This window comes from Capsella rubella, unplaced genomic scaffold (assembly GCF_000375325.1).
Source record: "Capsella rubella cultivar Monte Gargano unplaced genomic scaffold, Caprub1_0 scaffold_3, whole genome shotgun sequence".
Lineage (NCBI taxonomy): Eukaryota > Viridiplantae > Streptophyta > Magnoliopsida > Brassicales > Brassicaceae > Capsella > Capsella rubella.
Window position 1 is genome coordinate 14349891 of NW_006238921.1, and position 25271 is coordinate 14375161.

The 25271-nt window shown below is 35.4% G+C and overlaps 4 protein-coding genes and 1 long non-coding RNA gene across 6 annotated transcripts; 2 read left to right on the forward strand and 3 right to left on the reverse strand.

Moving 5' to 3' along the window:
- Window positions 1-123: 123 nt before the first annotated feature.
- On the forward strand, window positions 124-4991 carry LOC17891234 (K(+) efflux antiporter 4). The gene is made up of 20 exons (XM_006300231.2): window positions 124-502; window positions 794-837; window positions 968-1032; window positions 1153-1216; window positions 1328-1389; window positions 1500-1575; window positions 1746-1820; window positions 1965-2036; window positions 2128-2211; window positions 2323-2391; window positions 2618-2695; window positions 2849-2937; window positions 3059-3155; window positions 3231-3284; window positions 3386-3481; window positions 3668-3856; window positions 3945-4022; window positions 4184-4228; window positions 4372-4461; window positions 4544-4991. The coding sequence occupies exons 1-20, from the start codon at window positions 238-240 to the stop codon at window positions 4625-4627; spliced, it is 1776 nt and encodes a 591-aa protein (XP_006300293.2). The 5' UTR covers window positions 124-237; the 3' UTR covers window positions 4628-4991.
- A 1338-nt stretch (window positions 4992-6329) lies between these two features.
- On the forward strand, window positions 6330-7718 carry LOC17891244 (UPF0725 protein At3g25080). Its single transcript, XM_006298144.2, has 5 exons — window positions 6330-6469; window positions 6581-6688; window positions 6791-6992; window positions 7083-7207; window positions 7312-7718. Exons 1-5 carry the CDS (start codon window positions 6380-6382, stop codon window positions 7696-7698), a joined length of 912 nt encoding a protein of 303 aa, XP_006298206.1. The 5' UTR covers window positions 6330-6379; the 3' UTR covers window positions 7699-7718.
- A 467-nt stretch (window positions 7719-8185) lies between these two features.
- LOC17893475 (protein NDL3) lies at window positions 8186-11256 on the reverse strand. The gene is made up of 10 exons (XM_006297983.2): window positions 10905-11256; window positions 10024-10123; window positions 9839-9936; window positions 9641-9729; window positions 9476-9536; window positions 9283-9369; window positions 9097-9174; window positions 8960-9016; window positions 8680-8871; window positions 8186-8555 (listed from the first exon to the last, which is right to left on the reverse strand). Exons 1-10 carry the CDS (start codon window positions 10962-10964, stop codon window positions 8334-8336), a joined length of 1044 nt encoding a protein of 347 aa, XP_006298045.1. The 5' UTR covers window positions 10965-11256; the 3' UTR covers window positions 8186-8333.
- A 1641-nt stretch (window positions 11257-12897) lies between these two features.
- Window positions 12898-23678, reverse strand: LOC17891019. Of its 2 annotated transcripts, none has more exons than XR_002834729.1 (6): window positions 23582-23678; window positions 23090-23297; window positions 16676-16776; window positions 16237-16284; window positions 13728-13798; window positions 12898-13254 (listed from the first exon to the last, which is right to left on the reverse strand). It is a non-coding gene; the product is annotated as an uncharacterized LOC17891019 (long non-coding RNA). The 2 variants fall into 2 exon arrangements; XR_002834728.1 differs by lacking the exon at window positions 12898-13254 and adding an exon at window positions 13256-13627.
- Window positions 23679-24249: 571 nt separating this feature from the next.
- LOC111831562 (putative F-box protein At2g19630) lies at window positions 24250-25041 on the reverse strand. The gene is given in 3 exon segments (XM_023786191.1): window positions 24250-24387; window positions 24389-24839; window positions 24980-25041. Coding segments are annotated over 3 exon segments (651 nt in total).
- Between the last annotated feature and the right edge of the window lie 230 nt (window positions 25042-25271).

Genomic DNA, 25271 nt, shown 5'->3' on the forward strand with positions numbered 1-25271 from the left:
CAAACAGAGCCAACTTAAAAAAGTTAATTAATCAAAAAGGTTTTACTAATTAAATCCCTAATTAAACCAACAAATTTAATTTAATTTCTCTCTCTCTCTCTCTCAATCTTTCTGCTTTCTCGTTCTCCAACCACCGGAAAGAGAGAGAAGAAGGAACAAACACACACGAAGATCTCTCCCTCTCTCTCTCTCTATATATCTCTTTCTCTATCGCTCCGCCGCGCCACAATCACTGAGATGCGGCGGTGTAACAACAACACTGGCAAATTCTCTCTGATTAAAACGATGAGGTTTCTATTTCTCGTGTTTCTGATCTGTGGTTTCTTCTCTCTTGCTTTGTCCGCCGAGTCCGACGATATCGAGACTGACTCAGTTATCAAACGTGATGAGATCAATGGTACCTTCGTTGAGTCCAATGTGACGAAACCTAAGGAGGATAGTTTCGCTGATATGATCGATCGAGCACTTGAGAAAGAGTTTCCTGAGAATGACCAGAACGATGGTTCGTTCTTCTACTAGATCTTTCATTCTTCTGCATTTTTGCAATTAGTTACGTTCGCTGTGGAGCTAGGGTTTTTTGTCTTCTGAGATCAGCTTGTTTTTTTAATTTTGTCCTTCTCTAGGGATTTATCATTGATTTAGCTTAGTGGTCTAGACTCTCTCCATTATCTATTGGAAAGTCTCTGTCTATCTAGGTTTATAGTTTTCTCAGGGCTAATAGCATTTTAGCGCTTTGATTAAATTCTCATTTTTCAATGTATTCTGTTTTCTGAAATGCTATTTTCTTTTGCAGTTCCTGATCCAGGAAGCTTCAACAATAGTGTTGCTGATCAGCAGGTTGGTAGCTGCAAGTTTTGATCTTTGTTCTCGCAAGTTATCATTTTCTTCATATTACTATTACATTTTGTTCAGCACACTACTCAAAGTTGTCTTTTCTTTTGATTAAGCCATTTGTTATGCTCATTAGGCTGTTCTAGAGACTGTTGCTCGAGTTAAGCCAAAGAAAAATGAAACCAAGACCAAGGAGGAGAAGTGAGTCTTCCTGATGCTTACTTTACCCTCTTTGGACTTGATTCGTGCTAGTAGTGGCTGTTGTCTACTTTTGTTTCACAGGCTAAAGCAAATTATAACATAACAGTGATTTTATTCTAGATCATTCTTTAACTTGGATAACGAGAATGGCGTAGAAGATACTCCAAGACTCATAGATAGGAAGGTAAGCTTAGATAGTTTACTACATATTTTTTTTTGTAAACAACGTATATCTATTATGTAGCTGTGTGTAAACGTATTCTCGCAATGTAACTTCGCTGCAATTTTAATCCAGGACAACGTTTTTATAATGTCCAATCCAAAATCCAAGTACCCTGTACTGCAGCTAGATTTAAGGTAACTATACCATTTGTAACAAAAGTTCTTCATTCGATTATACTTTCTGAGCATCTTACTAACTGTTTTTTCTTTGTCCGGACATCTCTCTTAATATTGTACATTGGTAGGCTGATATCAGATTTGGTTGTCGTCATTGTTTCTGCTACTTGTGGTGGAATTGCCTTTGCTTGTGCTGGTCAACCGGTTAGCACACTCTGCCTTTGCGAAGCTTGTAACTTCCAGTATTATTTTTTGTCAAACGCAACTTTCAGTATCATTTTGTTAGAATTGATTATTCAGCTTTCGATTTTGTTAACTCTTGACTTTTCAAAACATGACACCGTTATTTAATTTCCACGCTACTTCTATGGCAGGTCATTACTGGGTACCTATTGGCTGGATCTGTCATTGGACCGGGTGGGTTAAGCTTTGTTAGTGAAATGGTGCAGGTAGCTTACATCAGCTTTAGTAATTCAAAAGTTTCTCTTTTGTTGTCTTCATCCTACCTTTGGAAGATTTCGTGAGTACCAGATCGCCTTGTTATATATAAATGGTTGACAAGGACTTCATTTATAAATTTTTGTGTAGAACAGGTTGAAACAGTAGCACAGTTTGGTGTTATCTTTCTCCTTTTTGCTTTAGGATTAGAATTTTCTGCAGCGAAGGTTTGCGCGCTTCCACCCACTTATATTGTCAGGTTTCTTTGTTCAAACCGATTGAAACTTTTGAGACAGTTATTGTACTTTTTGGTTACAGCTTCGTGTGGTTCGTGCAGTAGCTATTCCAGGAGGTCTTCTTCAGATATTTTTGTTCATGTGCTTGAGTGGAATAACAGCCTCGGTATGTCCCAAATGTATAGCAATCAAGTTAAGAATGAGTCAGTAGGCATATTGTGGTATGAATCATGAATATAGAGTACATTCGGTTGATTTAGCTGTTTCTTCGTTGCAGTTATGTGGCGGTAAACTAACAGAAGGAATATTTGTAGGCGCATTTCTTTCGATGTCATCAACAGCAGTGGTATATTCTAATTTCCTTTGTGTACTTTTGCATACTTATGTGGCATTGAACGCTTTGCGTGTCAATTAATATTTTAAACTTGTTCTACACTGCTAGAATATTGCCCTTGTGCTCACTCTCACTGTGTTATATATTTTCTGAGTGCGTGTTATGTTATCATCAATTGCTCTTTAGACATGACTGTCTTATGTTCTCATTACCTCCCTCACCATGATTCTTATACTAGGTTTTGAAATTTTTAATGGAAAGAAATAGCATAAGTGCTCTACATGGCCAAATAACCGTTGGAACACTTATTCTTCAGGTATCTACCTGATCACTCTCAATAACAATAGCTTTTCTAATATTATTCTCACATGTTCTTTTTCCTAGTTCAAAAATCTGCATTTCCTCAAGTAGTATTGTATGCAACAATACTTTCATTAGAACTTAAATTTACTGTGTCATCAATCACCAGGATTGTGCTGTGGGCTTGCTGTTTGCTCTCCTGCCAGTCCTTGGTGGCACTTCTGGTGTCCTTCAAGGAGTGTTGTCCATGGCTAAATCGTATGCATTTATCTCTTCCAGGAATTTCTGTGAAAATATTATCAGTACCCTACTTCCAATGTTCACTTGTTAGATTTCGGTCTAATAAAAACCAAGTTTTTGACACTTTATTTATTTCCAGGTTGGCTATTTTGATTGCTTTTTTGGGTGCTTTGTTTGTATTATCCCGCACCTGGGTACCTTGGTTTCTAAAACTTATGACAAGCCTTTCTTCTCAGGTATGCACAAGTTTTTTACCTGGTTCTGTTTTGGTCTTTATAATGTTTATTTAAGCGTTCTTCTATCTTTGACAGACTAATGAGCTCTATCAGTTGGCCGCTGTAGCATTTTGCTTGCTTGTCGCTTGGGTTAGTCTGCTCCCTTTGTTTTTCTTATCTATTGGCTGTTTGCACATGCGTGACTCTCAACTTGTCAGTTCTTAAATCCAGTATCGTTTTGGCTTCTTCAGTGTAGTGACAAGCTCGGTCTAAGTCTTGAGTTGGGTTCCTTTGCGGCAGGAGTGATGATCTCTACAACTGATCTCGCTCAGCATACTCTTGAACAGGTAGGAAGTCAAATTTGACATTTTCGAACTAGAGGGTCTCTGCCCTTTTTTATGGCCACACTCTTATTTTGAAAGTGTCTTTCCTGCTTATAGATTATCGTCGACTGTCTATATATTTCCCTTACTTTGCCCATTGTACAAAAAATTACCAATAGACCTGTTCTGATCGCTTCTATTTCCTTACAGGTGGAACCCATCCGCAATTTTTTTGCAGCACTGTTCCTTGCTAGTATCGGCATGCTGATACATATGCACTTCTTGTGGAACCATGTTGACATTCTGTTAGCAGCTGTGTTACTTGTGATAGTGATAAAGACTGTTGTAGTTGCGATAGTTGTTAAAGTCTTTGGATACAATAACAAAACTGCAGTACTTGTAAGAAGTGAACCCTTCTTTTTGTCCCGCTTGCACATTACTCAAAACTTTCTCATAGAAAGAGGCCTCACAGTTTTCTTGTCTATAGGTTGGAATGTCCCTTGCACAGATTGGGGAGTTTGCTTTTGTTCTGCTAAGTCGAGCATCTAATCTTCACCTAATTGAGGTAAGTTATAAAATGCTTTTTTGGTTATCTTGATGCTTAATAAAATATATATTAGCATATATCTCCCAGACCGTGTATGACCATATAATAGATTTCTCGTAATTTGCTTTTTCGGTGGACTGTGGAGTGATAATAATGAAGAGGTTTGTGTTTATTTGCAGAGCAAATTGTACCTCCTGCTTCTGGGAACAACAGCCTTGAGCCTGGTACGTGTCTATTCTTTTGCGCATTGATTTTCGAAACAATTATTGACAAGGAAGTTGATTTATCAATGGAAGAGCAGTAGATTTCTCTTATACTTGAATCAGTATTGTGTAATAATTACTGTTCTAAGTAAATTATGTAACAGGTAACAACACCATTGCTATTCAAGTTGATACCAGCCGTTGTACATTTAGGAGTGCTCTTACGGTGGTTTTCCCCCGACAGCTCAACCGAGGTAATTTCATATCATTTCTATCTGTATCTCTACGGATCTGGCTCAAACTGTAGGTATTGAACATTTATCTTCGTATGTACAGATTGGTTTCAAAGGAGAGTTGTATCACTCAGAGAGTGCAAAGCGTATATCTCTGATGATTCAAGGTTCGCTACACGACTCTTGAAGTATTGATGACGTTCAGCATAACACGCAACATGAAGCCAATTTTGGTCTCTCAAGCAAGGGAAAGGCAATGAATGGGAGCTTCCAGATGTATAGATGCATTGAGAGAGATCAGAAGAAAACCCCAAGAGGAACCCCCTGTATAAAATCTCTACACGAAGATAATTACACAGACTTGTAACTTCACTTCAATTTTCTTTTCTTTTTTATTAAATGTTTTGGGATTCTTTTTTTTGAGTAAAAAAAAAAGGTAGGAAGAGGTTATTTTTTAGTTTGTTTCCCGCATCAAAATAAGAAACATTTTCACCGTATTGTAGCCTTGTAGGTATATACCAAGTTTCGTATGTGAGATTGTGTTTGGTCAATTCTAGGTTTGCTGGTTATTTCATCAGTTAAGTATGAGATCCTTGAGATGAGTTTGATGAAAAATTGTAAATACATAGACCTCTAAACTTTACCCTACTCGACCATTTTAATTTCTGTTAGTAGGGTCGTAATTCTTCAGTTTTCACACATAGCAATTGCCTAATACAATAGTTTTTCTTCTAATCGGTCAAACAATGTTATCAGTTATTGGGAAAGTGATAAACAAATAGCTTTAAACAAATTTGATAAATTCATCTTATGCTTATAGTTAAATCATCTATGAACCAAACCAACGTCTTTGTACTAAATATTATATAAGTTGAATGGTTTTAATCCGACGGTAATTTAATTTTAAAAAAAACCTTCAATATTGACCGATTTCATTTTTAAACCTTCAATTTTTTTTTTGTAAATATAACCCTGAACTTTAAAAACTTATAACAAATTTAAACGGTCGCCTATAAATTTATCCTCTAAATCATTTTTCACTAAACTCTTTGTGAGGTTTTGTCCAAGTGTCTCTAAAGAAACTCTCCCAAGAAGAAGGTTTCAGCAAAAGAAGGTCACGAGGAGCTCATGTGAGGAAACGATGGAGAATACGAATCGAATAGTTTGGATATGGTTCTTTCCATGGGGAATCATGGGTTTATATAGAGCTTCTAGTCCTACTCTAAACATGGAGAAATATGAATCGAAAAGTTGAGATATGATTGCAGTACACAAAGCATGCAATCGAGTGAAGAAGACGAAGCGAAAAGCAACCATCGCCGCGACGATTCTGTGTTGGGAACAGAAGAAATAGTGGTGTTAGGATATCATATTTCTAAAGGGTCTATATAGATAAGTGAGGAGGATCAGGTAAAAATGGATGTCCATATTAACATAAGGTAAAATCCGAATTGGACCAAAGTCCAATCTACCTTGACACGTAAACCCATTCGGTGATTTCACTGAAACCGCATCCGAACCGATACCGCTTCAATCACGTGCCAACCAGTCTGGTTTTTCTGCCCAAAACTAATTAATATAAACCGTTAGATGAGATAACCAAAATAATTATATCCGTTAGATTAAAACGATGACATCAGTAATCACTAAAAGTGGGTTTATTGTTATTTATAGAATCTAAAATGGTGACATTAGTAATCATTAAAATTGGGTTTGCTATTATATATTGATAGGCTAAGAAACTCAATAAAAGCCTAGAACTGTCGAAAAAGGAAAAAGAACCCTAGAGGTGTTAGGGCATCCTCATTGGAGGATTCTTATAGGTAAGATTTATCAAAGTGGGTATCTTATGAGGATGGTTTACTGATGGCGTGGAGTACAGAAACCCTAAATCGACTAAAAGCATTCCATCAATCCATATCAGCCGCCCGAAGAGAAGATGTTGCCGGCGGTGATGATAATCAAGAGCTCAAAAGAGGGTGTCGAGGATCAGAAGATAATTGTATATCCCGAGAGAAGAGCTGACCGGGTAATCAATTATATATTCCTTCGTAATTTCATCATCTCCTGCTTCCTTAGCTTCGCTTCTTCTTAATTTGGAGACTAATAATAACGTAACAATTGTACGTACCGTTCATAGGCCCTTAAAGGAATTCGGAGAGTTTACTCCAAAGTTCCGGACGTTTCTCGTCGTACCATAGTCCGCCTTTATGCTAGGTTTGGCCTTCATCGTTTCAATTTTCTCATGGTTAGTTTACTCTACTCATCTCTCTTCTTTGTTTTCTCATTTGTAGCTAAAGATAAATATATCTGCTTGTAGCTAAAGATATATATCTGCTTTCAATCCTAGGGACAAGAGGTGCAGCCCTGTAACATAATGGAGTACACCCAGTCCACTTTTTCTGTTACTTGCTCTTACAAGATCACTTTCAAAGCCAAGGATCCTGCTTCTGCCAAGACCAAGCCTACGCTTGCTACTTTTCAGGCTCAAGTTAACGAGATTGCATTTAACAGATTCGCTTTGGTCTCCGCTAATTCTGGACCTTATCCTGGTACTGTATATATTTTTATAATTATCATTATTTTTATTGGTTGGTAATAGCTAGTATACATACAACTTAACAAGTTCTTTCTCTGTATAGTGGAAACCAAGATATACAACGTAGATAAAAGTAATGTGTTGTGTGGCCACTTTCTCCATCATTTCATGCCTAAGTTGCTTACAGGAGAGAATCCTTTCCAAGACGACACTGGCCGATTTCGCCTGGTAATTTATTACAACCCGATCAACCACTCTTAAGCTGTGTTTTACCTTGTGATGATTCGATCACCAACCAACTAGTCGTACGTGTATATATATATATTTTGCAGCTGAAAAAAACAGAGGTGCTTAAGAATGAGTGGATCCATCTGTATTTGGAACTTGCGGTTGCCACAACTAATAGGCGCCGTATCGAACACGGTGTTGGCGGTCTGAAGATTCGCAAAGTGGCTATGGAAATCCCACGAGACCTTGAGCCCTTTCACAAGGGACTTGGCGCCTATGATGCTATTTTCTACATTAGGTACACTGACCCATGCAAGGATCGGGCTGGTGATGATGATGGCGATCGCGTTGCATTAGTCAGAAGAATCGTGGATGTTCATTCTGGAATCTTTAGAATCGTTGGTCTTACTCAGAGCTTTCAGTCCATTACACCTCCAGCAGCATCAAACGGAACTGCTGCCATGGAAATGGAAGCGTCTCCACAAGACTAGAAACATCCATATAAATATTATGTTTGGATTGTATTAGTAAAAGAACTGCTAAGTGTTTTTTTTTCTCATGTTTAGCAATAGGACTGGTGATTTGCATATGTAAACTGTACACAGATTTATTACGATCTGGTATGGTAAGACAAGGGTTTATGAAATGTTTGCTTATTGTTTTCACTTTATGGGCTTTACGTTAATGGCCCCAAGTCGATCAAAAGCGAAATAACTTTGTTCCAAACAAACAAAAAAAGCAACGAAAGAAACGTGATCGGTGATTGGTGATTGCTGCCATGGAAGCTTGCTCCTCCTCATCTGCACAAGACTAGATATATCCATTTGAATTTGGTGCGTTCGGATTGTCATATTATTAGTAGATTGCGTTTTGACTAAGTTTGTGTGATTTTTCTTTTTTTTTCTTTTCCAAGTGTGTTAGTTCTACTTACTTACTATAGCTGCAAGTTCACTCATATATATATAAGTGTTGCATATATACCCATAAAAGCTAAACTATCTCTTACAAATAAAGAGTTTTTTGAGTTAATTGATTACAAAAGTACAAACACATATTCAATAAAAGAATATTTGAATTGATACACCAAATATGAGAGGAAGAATACAATGAATCAATTGTGTTACTTTTAACATTTGGTGGGAACCCGAGTTTTTATTGGCTTTAGCTTTATACCAAGACTCTCTGGAGAAAGAAGCTCTGGCGAAATACATGACGGGCTCAGTGGACTACGGGGGCTATCGCTAACCCGACCAGGCCTATACAATCCAAACCCCATGAAAAAGAACTCCATTGGTATCAACATCGCATGTGGTTGCTCTTCTGTCACCACTGATCCACAAGCTTGCACCTGCAATTTCAGACAAAAATATACAATCAAAACATGTTTCTTTGAAATCTTAGAGAGCCTGAATCTTTAAGTCACGGAGAGAAGCTAAGAGCTACCACATCTGTTTTTACATTAACCCGCATACCTCAACCAAGGCGCTGTATTTTCTGTCCAATGCAGTCACCATGTGAAGAGTTTCAGAGTGGAAGGGAGATTGGTCGCCAACAAAGATGAGTGTGCGGCATTTCAAATCTCTTAATCCATCAGTTAGGTCATGTCTCTTGTTAACTGCTTCAAGAAACCGCATAAGACTACTACCATGTCTTTCCCCCAGCAGCTGTATTAACATATCATATCATACAACATCATTATTATCAAAGGTGATGAAAAACCATCTACAAACTACTACTAGGCTAAGCACTTACTCTTCTGCATTCATGTACCACATCCCTCTCTGGAACTTCAGAGCTACCACGAGCTTCCTGTTATGATTAAAAACAAGACTAGTTAAATACTATTCAGCATATACAGGTTTCCATCAAGGAATCACAAGAAAGATTACCTTACTGAAGTACCGTTGGAGGAAAATATCCTTTAACAGCCCAGACATACCATAGTAGTACAACAAGTTTGACACTACCTGCAGAATTGTTTTTAACATTGGCTTACTAGTCTGGAGGCGAATAAAGTGTGTGGGTTTATCCTTTTGTACAGTCATATAAACTATGATGAGAATGAAAAAATAAACCTTGTAATAAAACCATTCAGACCATGAGGGCGCTTTGCATAGAGGTGATATAAGAATCAAACCCAAAACTCGTTCTTTATGTTTAATCTGCAACCACAAAATAACCACTGATAAGTAATGAGATATTGTATGATGTTTTGAGAATGTAGCTACACATAAATCTTCAAGGGGGCCTCAGTCAGTGAGTACATACAGCAAACAAGGAAAGGATGTAGGCACCCGCTGTAATCCCCATGCACATTACTGCCTCGAGGCTGCAAGAGACATATAGATATTTAGAGGACATCAGCGGAATTACACTAGTTGCGATATGCCAAGGTTCGAGTGATTGTTGGTTGAAACATGATTCTAGTTTTACCTAAAGAAGTTCAATACTTCAAGAATCTGGTCCGCGAGGTCTTCAACGGAAGGTGACGGATCATTGGAACAAACTGGAGCAGCTCCGAACTGCAAAAACTCTTGTGGAAACGATGGAACCCAACAATACGTGAGCAAACAGCCAAGTCGAATACAAATAAAATATATGCATCTTTTCAAGACAATCAATTTTGCAAACCTCATGTCCTGGGGGACTAATATGGTAAATGCAGAAATTATGGAGCAGTAAGGATACTGCTTCAGGGCAGAGAAACAATCCTTGGAAACACGACAAATCTAGAAGACATAAAACACACAAGAATCAAAAATGAGATTATCAAGTGAAAACAAATCATGTTCCAAATGAATATTCCCAACTCTTACAGTTAAGTGCTACATCTGGATAAGTGATCAGTGCTGGTTTCTCTTGATCTCCATAAACTACAACTGAAACTGAACCATGGCAAGTTTTGACATGATGCTCCTGCAAGAGATAACGAAAATAAGCAAGAAATGAATCAGTCTATATCCAAACTAAGAGAAAATATAATCAATGCCACATGCTTATTCTCAAATGCACACCATTAGCCTTCATCCAACATCAGCTCAATATTTTAGAAACCAGAATGATCTTTAAATTATGTTCTTTAAATCAGATACAGCTAAGAAAGGAACATTCCAACTTTGTTCCAGACAACAAAAAAAATGAAGGACCTCAAGAGATTCTCCCATGTGCAAGAGTCAGAAAAATCAGTAGAAGATAACTTACGGCTGAAAAAAGTCAGACATTATATATCAATCATGGAGCCATAAAAAGATACCATTTTCAAGAGAATCTCTTGGACCTTTGATACAACAGGAACAAAGAATCAAATTAAAAGAAACACCCAACTTGGTGATTTCAGATGAAAATCCAAAGGGTCATCATAATACAAAGTGAAACAACTTTTTAACTATCAATGAAGTAATAGGTTAATTAAATTAAGCAAATAAACTAAAACCAAGAACACGATATGATAAATTTGATTCCAATCAAGAAACTGAAGCTAGATATACTAAAAGATTCACTAAATCAAGGAACAATGGGCAAATTTCAAACTGAGATTAGATGGTAAGAACCCAGAAGAGAGAAAACGAAATGTGACGGTTCTAATTACCATAAAAGTATCAAACTTTAAGAGTAAGACAGGTACAGAAATGGCCTGAGAGAGAAGATAAGAAGGAGAAAAGGAAGTAAATTTTGTTAGGTCAATGTGTAAACAGACCTTGCCACCATTGTAGATCTCTTCAATGTCGACTGAGATGTCGTCGTTTAAACCCACCATAGCCTGTGAAAACCCCCAAGACTGCGCCTTTTTTGCTTCTTTCTCTCTCTATATCTTGAAATTGAAATGGCAATTGAAAGATAACAGTAAAGACTTAAGCTTTCTTGTGGGTTTATTGCCTTAGATTGTACGCTTCAACGGCTCTTTTAGGCTTTTCACTTTGTCTTCTTCTTCAATGGGAATGGACCACTATCTCTCTCTCTCTGTCTCGATGTCTGTGTCTGTGTCTTATAAGCAAAGCCGCGTTGCGTTTTTATGGCCAGCGGTTAATCAAATCCACTTCCCACCGACGCCGATGACTCTTCCTTCTTTTTCTTTGGTTTCCCTTTTTGGATTTTGCACCGATCTTCATACGGCGCCGTTTCTTTATCCTATCCATTTTCTATTTTAATCATTTTTTTTCTTTTGTTTTTTTTTCCTTTTTCGTTTTTTTATTCGGTAGAACTTTTTATCTTTTAACGTTAGAAAAATAAGCTTTGTCTTTTAAAATTCTGATTGGTCAGATCTTGCTAGTTCCTTTATACATCATAAACATAACTTTTTATGGAATCATGAATTAGTTTTATTGAAGAAGTTTTTATCAAAATATCGACAAAATAAAAAGTAAAAAACTTGTCAGTCTAATAAATTTTAAGTTACGTTAGATTAATAACTTTACCATTTTATAAAAAAATTCCACGGTTGATCTATTTTAAAAATAGTTTATACAATATTACATGTTTCTTTCAAAAATTACATGACATTGTCATTAGTATTAATTATTAAGCCTAGTTTACTGAATTTTATTCTAATAAAAAGAAAAATTTGTTGGTTTTTTGAAATTGATAGTGTAGAGATGATGTTGTGTGTCATGATGATTGTGCAATCTCCTAAAAGATGGTTATGCAATCTCCTAAAAGATGATTGGCTTTTTCCCATCTTTTAGATGATTTTAGATTGTTCTAGGTGTCTTTTTGTCGTTTTTATCCAAAATCTATCGTTTTTGTAATTCTAAAACGGATTATCTAACTCGTTAATCTAGATCGCTTGATTTGGAAATTATTTTTTAAGCATTTTTACATTTCAACGGGTGAGTATTCAAAGAATAATATTTGAATGAATATGTGGTTGATAAAAAAAATATATATATATAATGGATAAACACGTCATTCTGAAATTCGTTATTTTACCAATACACTTTCAGATTTTAATATTCTAAATTTAATAAATATTTCTCCATGCTTTAAGTTCAGGTATCTACTTATATATAATTAATTATTACATTTAATCAAAAAAAATATAGCATCATAGGGTATCTTCTACTTTGTTGCTATGTATATATCCCGGCTAGAAATCTTAGATCAAATTTTGAATTTTAACATCAGCTTAATATTATCTATACTATTAATTGGGAAGCACAAGCTGTATCCAAACAGACTTCATGTTTTTTAAAAAATTTCATAAAAATTAAACCTGTAGCCAAACAATGACCTTCTTATTTTAACAAAATTTTGGACAATCTAAATGACATTGTCGACATAAATTAATAAGATTTGGCCTGTTAATATATATGGCCTGTTAAGATAGATTCGTTGTTTTTAAAAATTGTCGAATCCACCTAAAATCCTGCCATATCGTCGTTCCCATAGGTTGACCTTAAAGAAAGAAAAATCAACATAAATCATCGTCAATACAAATATATTCCATAACTGCTAACTTCCTTAAATATTGCTAATTTTTTGTGATTTATGCTAACTGCTAACAATATTGTTTCCTAAAACTTTGTTTTCCTTATCTTTCGCCATATTAACGAATATTACCGTTGCCAAATAACGCTCAATAATAAATACATTCTACAGGAAAAAATGGAGAATAATCAATCATAACAATCTTATTCCCTTAATCTTAATCTCAAAAATATTGTATTATACCAAAATCTTAACCAAATTATACGCTAAATGAATAAAAGATAAGTTACCATACATATTATTCCATTCCAACGACACACTAGCTAAATAGAATATTCCCATTTCCAAACCAATGTCGCCAAATCAATATTTTCGAAAAATCTTTACCTTCCTAATGGCAAATCATAACAAGCAAGTATACATCTATATAAATAGAGGTGTACAAGAACTTTATGATATGCACTCAACCCTAAAACGGCTACACACACAATGGCTACCAATCTTCAGCAAAAAAAAACTGTTGCTGCAAATGAAGGCTTCACCGAGCTTGGTCACATCAAACCATTTAAGACTGCTTGGAAGATAAGGGTGAAGATTGTCCACACATGGAAACAGTACACCACCTTTACAGGCGAAACAATAGAGATGATATTGGCTGATATCAAAGTAAGTCGTTTCATCTGTTTATAAGTTTACTTTTAAACCAACGATTAACTAACATATTTCGTTCTATTTGGAAATCCTATACAGGGGACACTGATTCATGCAACCATCAAGAAACAACAATTGACAAAGTTTCAGCGTTTGGTTGTATTTGGAGAATGGAGAATCATTGAAAATCTCCAACTGACAAGAGCTTCTGGGAAATTTAGAGCAACTAAACATCCCTACAAGATGTCCATAATGAACTCCACAATCATTACTCGGTGTCCCTCACTATCAAATGATTTCTATGTTGATCCTGTTGCTTTTGAGAACATCCTTGCTGAAGATGTTCTAAATGAACACATATTGATAGGTAAACTTGATTCCTAAACGAGTATAATATTCTACAGTTTGGTGGTCATATATTTAGTATTAAGTTTATGTAACGTACCGTTTTTCCAGATGTTTTGGGTCAGGTAGTATCAGTTGGGCAGATTAAAACTTCTGCACAAAATGAGAAACCTAAAAAAAGATTGGAGATTCAGTTGAGGGATACAAGGTAAACTGATTTTTTAAAATGTATAAATTCTTGGAATAACTATATACAAACTGTTTAATAACCATTTTTAAAACCTTCTACAGTGACCAGCGACTCTCATGTACTCTATGGGGAAGATTTGCAGATACTATGTGGGAAGAATGTCATAAACAAGAAAGTGGTATTGTAATCTGTTTGATTAGATGTGCTAAACTCAATTCGTACAATGGTAAGAATGTTTCTAAACAAGCAGTTCTTAGCAATGTTTAAACACTAAATATATAAAACTATTTACTAAATACAAATTCCTCTTATATGTAACAGGTAACAGATCAGTTTCAAATGCATTTGACATGTCTCTCATGTTACTAAATGCTGACTACACAATTGTTGATGAATTTATGGCCAAGTATGTCAATCCTCTAACGTTTTCTAAGTTTAAGACAGCATGTTTAACTTTTCTAATTTTCTCCCATAAATCTATTGATGACTACGACTAACATTGCTCCTATTCAAACAGTTTACCAAAGGATAATTTGCAAATCATCTTCGAAGAGGAAGACAAAACAAACTGCAGATTGAGCAAGGACAAGGATGATTACATAAACCAATTTCCATTGAGCACTATTTCAGACTTGCTAGAAGCTGAAACGGTAACCAGATCATCTACTACTTCAACCTTATATGATTCGTTATTATATAATTTGGTTAAACTATTATCATACAGGAAGGGAAGTTCAAAATTATCTGCACTGTCTATCACATAGATATGGAATATGGTTGGTATTACTTTGAATGTGTCAAATGTAAAGGAACTTGCTACATAATTCCAAAGGAAGAGAACAAACCTATCAGCAAAACAAAGAAACCTTTGTTTTATTGTCCAGGATGTGATAAGGAGGTTAGCAAAGCAGTATCCAGGTAATTTCATTCAGTAAAATAATATATGTAATGCAAACATACTTGGCCTTAAATTGGGAAATATTTACATAACAAAATCTCAAATGTCTGAATTTAGGTTCAAAGTTACTGTGGATGTAATGGACGCAACTGGGGAGTCTAAGTTCATTCTATTTGATACCACTGCGTTAAAGGTTCTAAAAAAGACTACAACACAAATTTTAGAAGGCCAGTACGATGAGGTATAAGCTTATATCAAGTTATTCCGTTTTGGTAAACTGGATGTAGTCTCTAATGTTATTTTGTTGAATACAGATTGCAGATCCATCTTGTGTGCCAGAACCGTTACCAAGTTTGGTTGGGAAAACTTTCATGTTTCTTGCATCTGCTCTAACAGCCAATATCACTGAAGGAAAAGAGACTTATAAAGTTGCTTATGTGGAATTGGGCGATGCCAAAAAAGAAGTGGACAATACTGAAGAATCTGAACTTCCAACTGATCCTAAAGATGTCATTTCTATTGACCAGGTATTTTATCTAATCTAGATATAGTTAAGCATGCGATATAACTATTTTTTTAACTTAGTATAGCGTGAATGATTAGCTGACTAACTTTGATGTTAATTACTGAAACATTTGGACTAAATTGTGTAGGATCAAGACGCTATCAGCCATGAAAATGGAGAAGGATACAACACTGCTACTACCACTCCTTCTTCTAAGCGTAAAGAGGATCCCAATGATGTTTCAGAACAATCATCAACTTCTAAAAAAGTTTGCCTACCATCAATAACATCTGCTATTGAAGATGCTTCTGCTCCCGCCATAAATGAGAATGAAGGAACGGTTGATGAAATTCAAGACAATATTGGGGAGAAGGAAAAGCTTTCTAATTGATTCAAGGAAAGACATGGTTTAAATTTTTTAGCTGCAGTTTCAAATTTTTCAATAAGGTAGTATGGTTTTTTCATGTTTGGTTTAGATTAGTGCATTAGCATTAACTTGAATTCAAACATTTTTCCATACAAATACCATCTATGTATTTCTGGATTTAAGTTTGCAAGTTTCAAGTATTTTTGGTTTTGATATTCGATGCAATTTTCCTTTACAACTTTCCATGTAACAACTTTACAATTTTCCTTTACAACTTTATTTTAGCTAATTAGTTAGCCAATATAACAAATCTCTGTAATTAAGACTAAATTATATACATGCCATGAAATATTACCAAATTTCATATTCAATTTATTTGCAAATATACTCTCTCTTTATATATATAGCTACTTTTCTGTCACTTTTCAACACCCTAGCTAAGTTTTTGTTGAAGAGTGCAAAAAAATGAAGAAGAGAAAATACGTTCCAGAAACTAAATCACAAAAACTAGATGGTTGTTTACACGCAAAGATTGTGAAAAAACCTATTGGCAAGGAGAATAGAAATCACGCTGGAGAAGTCAATATTAAGAGTAGTATTCAAGTGAAATCTGTTTTCAAAAGAGTCTTATGTGGACTGAATCACAAACCTGATAATGGTGCCTCTTTAACCAACCTCCAAGAAGATTCCTCCCTTACTGCAGATACAATCGGATTATCTGGTAAGTAAACCAACTTTGTAGACAATTCACGATTGAAACCATTTGTTTATGCTAATATTTAGGGAAAACTTTGTCAATTCTAAAATATTATTTTGCTAATCTGTTTTATTTAGGTTCTACTATCGAACCTGTAAGGACGTCAAGGAGGGTTCTTGGTGATGTGACTAACCTAATTCAAATCCCAAAGGAAAACCAAATTCCAACAAGTAATAAAAGGAAACCAACATTGAACAGGCAAACCAAACTATATCAGAAATTTCAAAACAGTTTAACAGGTGACAAACACATTACAACTCTTATGTTAAAATGTTTTCTTAACTAAGTTTCCTGTACTTTAAAAGTGTTTGAAATGGAAAACAGAGAATACCTGCAATACAGTGTTGCAACAATCCCAGTTATTTAAAGCTCATTCCAATGAGCAAGTGAATTTTGAAGAATCTCCTCCAACCAAACGAAGACAAGCTATAACTGAAACACAGTTTAGTCCACCATCAGTGAATAGCAAAAAAGGTATGATCATTATCACAAATATAAATTACTTTCAATTTATAAGATGGTCGTGTGTTTTTAACACGGTACGTAAGTGTGGGATTGACAGAGTTGAAGCAATTTGATTAACACTTATCATTGGTTTAATTGAAGGTAAAAGCAAAGCAGTGTCCATTACAAGACGTACAACTTCTTTAAGATTTACTAAAGCACTTGCAAGACAATGGAAACCTACTCAGGAAGCAAACACAGATTCAAGAGTTATGATTCAATCAAATAAATTTCATATTACTGGGCATAAAAAATTAGTTGAGATAACATCTAATTGCACAGGTATGGCATCATCCATCAACTTCTAAATGGTTTCGTTAATATATAAAGCCGAGACTTATTCTAAAATCATTCATGACATTATTTGTGTTGCCATGATTATGACAGAGAAACAAACATACCAATGCAGCAGCAGTAGTGATGATCAAGAATCAGAAACTTCAGAAGAGCAATCAGAAGTTGAAAATGTGTCAGAACATGTTACGAAAGGTTTTCAGATTCTAAATGTGTTAGATGAAAGTTTGACTAGAGCATTTGGAAGAAACAAAACACCCAATCCAAAACCAAGATTCAAGAAGAAAGAAACAGGTACGAAATATATGTAAACCAATTTGTGAGCCTTTATAGTAACATATTCTAAAATAACATATTTAATTTGTGTATTTCAATAACAGAATATCTTGATCATGGGGATCCTACATATTCATGTTCATATTGTGGAGCTATTATGTGGTATGGTGAACGCATAAACCGACAAAGAAGGGATAAGAACCCTACATTCACACAATGTTGTCTACAAGGAGCAGTGAAATTGCCTTTCTTACATAATCAGCCGGAACTATTGTTTGCTTTGCTTACAAACGATGATGAGTTAAGTCGCCATTTCAGAGAGAACATTAGAGCATACAACATGATTTTCTCTTTCACATCACTTGGTGGATGTTGCGAAAATACTGTTGTCAAAGGAAATGGCCCTAATATGTTTTCCATACAAGGAGAGAATTATCATCTTCTCGGCAGTCTAAAGCCTGAAGAAGGAGACTTCCCAAAGTTTTCACAACTGTATATTGTAGATACAGAAAATGAAATACAAAACAGAGCTGGCATTCTAAGGTATGCCTATTGTATTTTATAAGACGACGAACTATCTGATGTCATGTTTGTATTTATCACTAATCTTAAGAAATGTTTTTCCCATTTCTTATCAGCAAAGCACAATCTGCAGGTAAGTATAAAAGCAAAAAAAAGCTAAGACCAGAAGTCATTGCAGCTATAATCAAGTTATTGGATGATGTCAACCCATATGTTGAGAATTTTAGAACAGCGAAGGAAAGGTTTAATACTAATCCTGAAGAAAGTTTCCACATGAGAATAGTGAGTGATCGCAAAAAAGATGGAAGAACTTATGCGATTCCGACAGCTAATGAGGTGGCTGCATTGATCCCAGGAGATTTTCATGTAGGTATGCCTACCCGTGATATTGTGGTAGAAGAAAAATCTGGGATGTTACAAAGGATTAGTGAAATACATCCATCCTATCTGTCTCTACAATATCCGATTTTGTTTCCAAATGGAGAAGATGGTTATAGACCTGGAATAAAGAAAGGTCCTAGAGGTGGGAAGAAGAAAAAAAAGACTGAGACAGAGAAAGAGAATGATTGCATAAGTCTGCGGCAGTGGTTTGCATTTCGTATACAAGAAAGGGAGAATGAGTCACATAATCTGCTTTTGTCGAAACGATTGTTTCAACAGTTTTTAGTGGATGCTTACACTACCATTGAGACTAACAGGTTAACATATATTAAGCTGAATCAATCTACTCTAAGGGCTGCTAACTACGATACAGTCAAGGATGCTGCGGAGAAAGGCAGAACAGATATGAATGATGAAGGGACCAAATATTACTTACCAGCTACGTTTGTTGGGGGGCCTAGATATATGAGAAATATGTATCTAGATGCAATGGCTGTTTGTAAGTATCATGGGTTCCCAGATCTCTTTATCACTTTCACATGCAACACAAAGTGGCCAGAGTTGGTAAGATTTTGTAGCGAAAGAAGCATTAATCCTGACGATAGGCCAGATATAATCAGCAGAGTCTTCAAGATGAAGCTAAATTCTCTTATGGATGACTTAACAAAGAAACACGTATTGGGAAAAACTGTCTCATGTAAGTTCTATTCCATTACTTTATTTTATATTTAGCAATGTTCATTAAAAGAAATCGTGGCGAATTTAACATTGTGCCTCTACGTTTTATAAGGTGTAAGTTAATGAGGTTTTTGTTGTTGTTTTCTCTAGCAATGTATACAATAGAGTTTCAAAAGCGAGGACTACCCCATGCTCACATTTTACTTTGGATGCATCCGGATTTCAAGTTTCCAAAAGCTGAAGATATTGACAAAATAATATCTGCTGAGATACCAGACAAGAATAAAGAACCAGAGCTTTATGAGATTGTAAAAGATTGCATGATACATGGACCATGTGGTGCTATAAACAAAAATTCTCCATGTATGGAAGAAGGGAAATGTACAAAATTTTTCCCAAAGAAGCATGTTGATCAAACTACAGTGGATAAAGATGGCTTTCCAGTTTACAGAAGAAGGAAAACAAAGAACTTTGTTGAGAAGAAGGGTTTTAAATGTGATAATCGTTATGTTATACCATATAACAAAGTTCTATCACTACGATACAAGGCTCACATAAATGTTGAGTGGTGTAACCAATCAGGGTCTATAAAATACTTATTCAAGTATATTCATAAAGGATTGGATCGTGTCTCTGTGGTAGTTGAGCCAGCTTCAAAAGTTACTGAAGCAGAAAATAGTTCAAACCGCATACAGAAGCAGAAAGACCAGCCTGTACAGACTGCTACTGGAAACAGTACTTCCAATGAGATAAAAGACTTCTTTGATTGCAGGTTAGTTATGTATTTTATGGAACGTTCACTACATACTAATGTCATTTTATGTGTACTCATGGTTATTCGTTCTTCCACTAACAATGCAGGTATGTATCTGCATGTGAAGCAGGATGGAGAATTTTGAAAAATCCAATATGTTACAGATCTACATCAGTTCAAAGGTTATCTTTCCATTTGCCCGGAAAACATTTCATTTTTTTTAAGGGAGATGATGATGTACAAACAGTTGTAGATAAGGGGGAGTGCGTGCTCAGCATGTTTCTTGCATGGTTTGAATTGAATAAGGTCAGTGAGCTTGCGAGAAGTTTGACCTATGCACAAATACCAGAGTATTTTACATGGGATGGGAAAAGGAAAAAGTTTAATTTGCGCAAGAGACCAGGTTCAAGCATTGGAAGAATCAATTATGTTCCAATCAGTTTGGAAGAAGGTTATTATCTAAGAGTGCTTCTAAACACACAAACTGGTCCAGAATGTTTTGATGATCTTAAAAAGGTGAAAGGAGTTGTTTATAAAACTTTCAAAGAAGCATGTTTCCACCTTGGATTGCTTGACAATGATCAGGAATATATTGATGACATCATAAGAACCAGTTTTTGGAGCACTGGAAATTTCTTGAGGCGTCTATTTGTCGTTATGCTTCAATCATTTAGTTTGTCACAAGCCGAAATTGTTTGGGAAAAGACTTGGGAACTTCTTGCAGAGGACATAGAGAAAGAAAGGAGGGAATATTATAATCGCCCAGGTAATTTATGTTCTCATTTAGAAAGCTTTCTTATAGAACTTATAGTGATGTTGATTCTACACTTACACTTGCTATGTATGTAAAGAATTGTTTATATTGATTTGCAGAGCTCACTCTAGATGATGAAGAAAAGAAGAAATACGCCTTATTGAACATTGATAGCATATTAAAGAGCAATGGAACCTCTTTGAAAGCCTTTAGTACAATGCCTCAAATACCCGAAGATAGTATGGATGACACAAATGTTTTGATTTTGGACGAGAAGAACTATGATCGTCAAGAACAGAAGGAAAAACACGATAAATGGGTGAAACAAATGACCGGTGAGCAAAAACAGATCTACGAAGAGATTATTGAAGCAGTGGATAATGATATGGGAGGTGTATTCTTTGTTTATGGGTTTGGAGGTACAGGAAAAACATTTCTATACAAGACTTTGTCAGCAGCATTGCGATCTAGGGGATCTATTGTTCTAAATGTTGCTTCAAGTGGCATCGCTTCTCTGTTGTTAGCTGGTGGGAGGACTGCGCACTCTAGATTCGGAATTCCAATCAATCCTCATGAGAGTAGTGTATGTACTATTTGCCCTGGATCAGATCAAGCACAATTGGTGGCTGAAGCATCTTTGATAATTTGGGATGAAGCTCCAATGATGAGTAAACACTGCTTTGAATCTTTAGATAGAAGTCTCGATGATATTATGAAAGGAGATGGGAAGAAGCCTTTTGGAGGGAAAGTTGTTGTTTTTGGAGGAGATTTCAGACAAGTTTTACCAATTATACCAAATGCTGGTAGAGCTGAAATATGCATGGCTGCACTTAATGCTTCTTACATATGGGAGCATTGTAAAGTTTTGCAATTAACCAAGAATATGAGACTTTTATCAACTAATTTGACAACTACAGAGGCAAAAGATCTTAAGGACTTCTCAGAGTGGATTTTGGCAGTTGGGGATGGAAGGATAGCTGAACCTAATGATGGTGAAGTTATGATTGATATTCCAGAAGAATTTCTAATCACTGAAGCAAGAAATCCTATTGAGGCAATAACAAGAGAGACTTATGGAGATACAAAGTGCTGGAAAGATAAAACAGATCCATTATTCTTTCAGGAGAGAGCTATTTTATGTCCAACGAACGAGGATGTTGGCATTATTAATGAATATATGCTAGACCAATTAGAAGGTATGTACAATCTACAACCCATCGAATACTTTTGTTTTATAATAGATAGGAAGTTATTTATTAAACGTTAACTTAATAATATGAAATATTTTCTCTATCATATTAGGTGAGGAAAGAACATACCTAAGCTCAGATTCTATAGATCCTGCAGACAAACGAGCTGGAAACAATCCTGTTTTGACACCTGATTTTTTAAATAGTCTAAAGGTTCCTGGCTTGCCAAGTCATAGAATAAGATTGAAAGTAGGTTGTCCTGTCATGTTGCTAAGAAATATTGATCCTAGAGGAGGCCTAATGAATGGTACAAGGTTGCAGATTACACAATTGGCTGAGTTTGTTTTGGAAGCTATCATTATTACAGGGGATAGGGTCGGTGATAAAGTCTTAATACCTAGGATATTGATAACTCCTTCAGACACGAAACTGCCGTTCAAAATGCGTCGGAGACAATTACCTTTAGTTGTAGCTTTTGCAATGACTATTAACAAAAGTCAGGGACAATCCTTAGATTATGTTGGATTGTATTTGCCTAGGCCATGTTTCTCACATGGACAGCTTTATGTTGCAATCTCTAGAGTGACTTCTAAGAAAGGGTTGAAGGTGTTGATAGTGGACAAAGAAGGAAAGCCACAGAAGGAGACAATCAATGTTGTTTTCAAAGAAGTGTTCCAGAATTTGGGATGAAGTTTCTACTCTTTGGAATAATGATTTCAGGTAAATCTTATTTAACATTCAAATGTATTATATTATCGTCTATAGCTTTGTTATAAAGTTTCTTTAAGTCAATAGCCAAGTATAAACACTCTATATTCTATTGCAGGTTAATTGCAATCAGAAGTGGAATAAATAGCCAGTTATATGCAGTCCAAAGAAGAACTCTTCGGCTCATGTAATATAACAGGAAACAATGCTCTATCATTTTCTAAACTAGACTTACAATTTTTCGATTCAATAAGGTTGTATGGTTTTTTCATGTTTGGTTTAGATTAGTGCATTAGCATTAATTTGAATTCAAACATTTTTCCATACCAATACCATCTATGTTGTATGCAGTCCACAGAAGAACTCTTTGGATCATGTATTATAACAGGAACCAATGCTCTATCGTTTTCTAAACTATACTTAATGTTTAACTACAGCTTATCTGAATCTATAATCAAACAATGTTCAATCGTTTTCCAATACGTTTATCACTATAATAAGTTTTTAGTATTCTTTAAAAGGTTTTAACAAACAATAATACTTATTAGTTTCATATACAATATAGTTAACATGTACTCATCAGAACATTTGTTTCCACATTCAGGAAAACAATAAGTTTGGAAACTTTTGAGTTATTTTACATTAACGCAATGTAAAATAAACTAAAAAGAGGAATTTACTAACCATGTATAAAAAATTGTCTAATTGATAAAGCTCCCGACCCGTGTAATATGTAACCATTTAACCTCTACATATCAAACCAATGAACCTGCAAATTAATTGATCAACTTATAAACATCAAAATTCAGGAAGATACATGTCTGATTCATATGAAACAAGTGTGTGGGATTCAAGAACTTATCTGGAGAAATTTGAATAGTAGTATTCCAATCTGCAAATCGAAAAGGAAAAAATATTTTTTAAAGATTAGGCCAAATGAAAGTGATGGATTGAAAAAGCTATGGAACTAAATACAACCAGATTGAAGACGATTACCACAGAACCAAAACAACATGAACGGAAATTAGCAAAAGTCGAAACGATTTAAAAGATACCGAAAACGATTTAAATCTCAAAGATTAGAATCTCAAAGATTAGATATGAAGAAAACAAACCGAAATCAATCAGTAAACCAATAGAAAATGAAATTAAACAAAGAATATGACAATTACGAACCTTATCATCAGATAAATCCCACAAAAAAACCCAGTTCAAACACTCTTACTCGAATCGATTTCAGGCCGCCGATGTCGCAGGTAGATGACAACATTTTATTCTCTGTCTTTTAGTTTTTTTTATTAATCTCCAAATTTCTTCTTTCCTATGTTTTTCAAATAATATTTTGTATACTTTCGGTGGAAAAACAATGCTGGGCCAAGTGTTACCAAAAAAATAATGTTGGGCCTGTACAATATTCAATGTCTAACAACTAAAAACACATTAACAATTTACAAATGTCAACAATTGTGTAGCAAACTAATTGATGTGTTCAACTATTTTAATTCTGTTTTTCATATCATTTTAAGAACCAAGTACATAATATTTACAAAAAAACTGATACAAAAAAACCCGCACGTACGTGCGGGTCGGTCCCTAGTATAGCTTTACAAACTATTTTTTATATCAAATATAGTTATAACCTTATGAGCTAAAATTTGAAATGAAATAACAGTAAATAAAAAGTCATGCTTGACCTTTAATCTCAATAAACAAAAAATAATCATCGAGTAAGGTAAGGAAAAGGCTGTTGTAGTTAAGATGACATACGAACAAATAGATGAGAACCAATTAAGATCCCAAAACAAGTTCTCTCTATGACTTACAAGGCTGAAGGAACTTAAAATCTAGATTTGCATAAGCTTCAAATCCTCTACATGATCTAGAAAGGTGCAACCTTTAAATGCTTCCATGCCTTGCATTTCAACTTTTTTGACTGTGTTGCTCTCGATATTGTAGTAGAAAACATAGAAATGCATACCACCCACCGATCGAGTGGAACACAAATTCATTCGTCAGAGTCATTCCAACAAATTCTAAAGAAGTGTTTCCCACTATATCATGCCACGTCCTAGGCAATACGTATGCATGCTTCGACCATTCTTGCCTTTCGACATCTTCTAGAACCCACAATTCCATATTTATGATTCGGCCATAAGCAAGGTTTCCAAGCGGAAAAAAACATAGTTTCCCGTTGTGGTTGATTAGGGTTCCACAAATCCCATCTCTACCAACAAATCTGAATTCTTCAGACCTAACATTAAAGCAAACTATCACAGGATGAGAGTTGACCCTCGTGATCCTAGCATGGTAATACAAAATACCATTTATGCATATTCCTGCATTTGAAGTTCGATGTGGTATGCCACATTGGATTATCCTCCATGTCCATGACATGTCTCCTCTTCATAAGGTCAAAATTTGATACTCATCAGACCTACTTTTGAGTGAACAAGAATATGTCTTGGTCAATACCTTGAATTGTTTTTCAATTGGATCGTACCCAAAGAAGCTGCGTGCCCAAGATCTCACTTTGGGTAAAGGTACGGATTGTCCTGAGCTAGAGTTATATATCACCAGCACCAGATGATGGTATCAATTGGGATAGACAAGGATTTTTCTGTTTCAGACGTTTTCATGGCGGACATGAAAAAAACCCTAGGAGAGACTCCTTCAGCCGAAGAAACCCCTGCGGCAAGACACTCCTTGCAGCATTTATCACAATGCTAGATAATGGGCTTATTGAAAACCCTAAGGTTGTATAAGGCCCAAACACTTTACCTAAAGAGTTTAAAAATTCAAACGTGACGCAACGTCACCGTTTTGGTTTTTTCCTACATTTCCTTTAATATAAATCGCCAAATTTTGT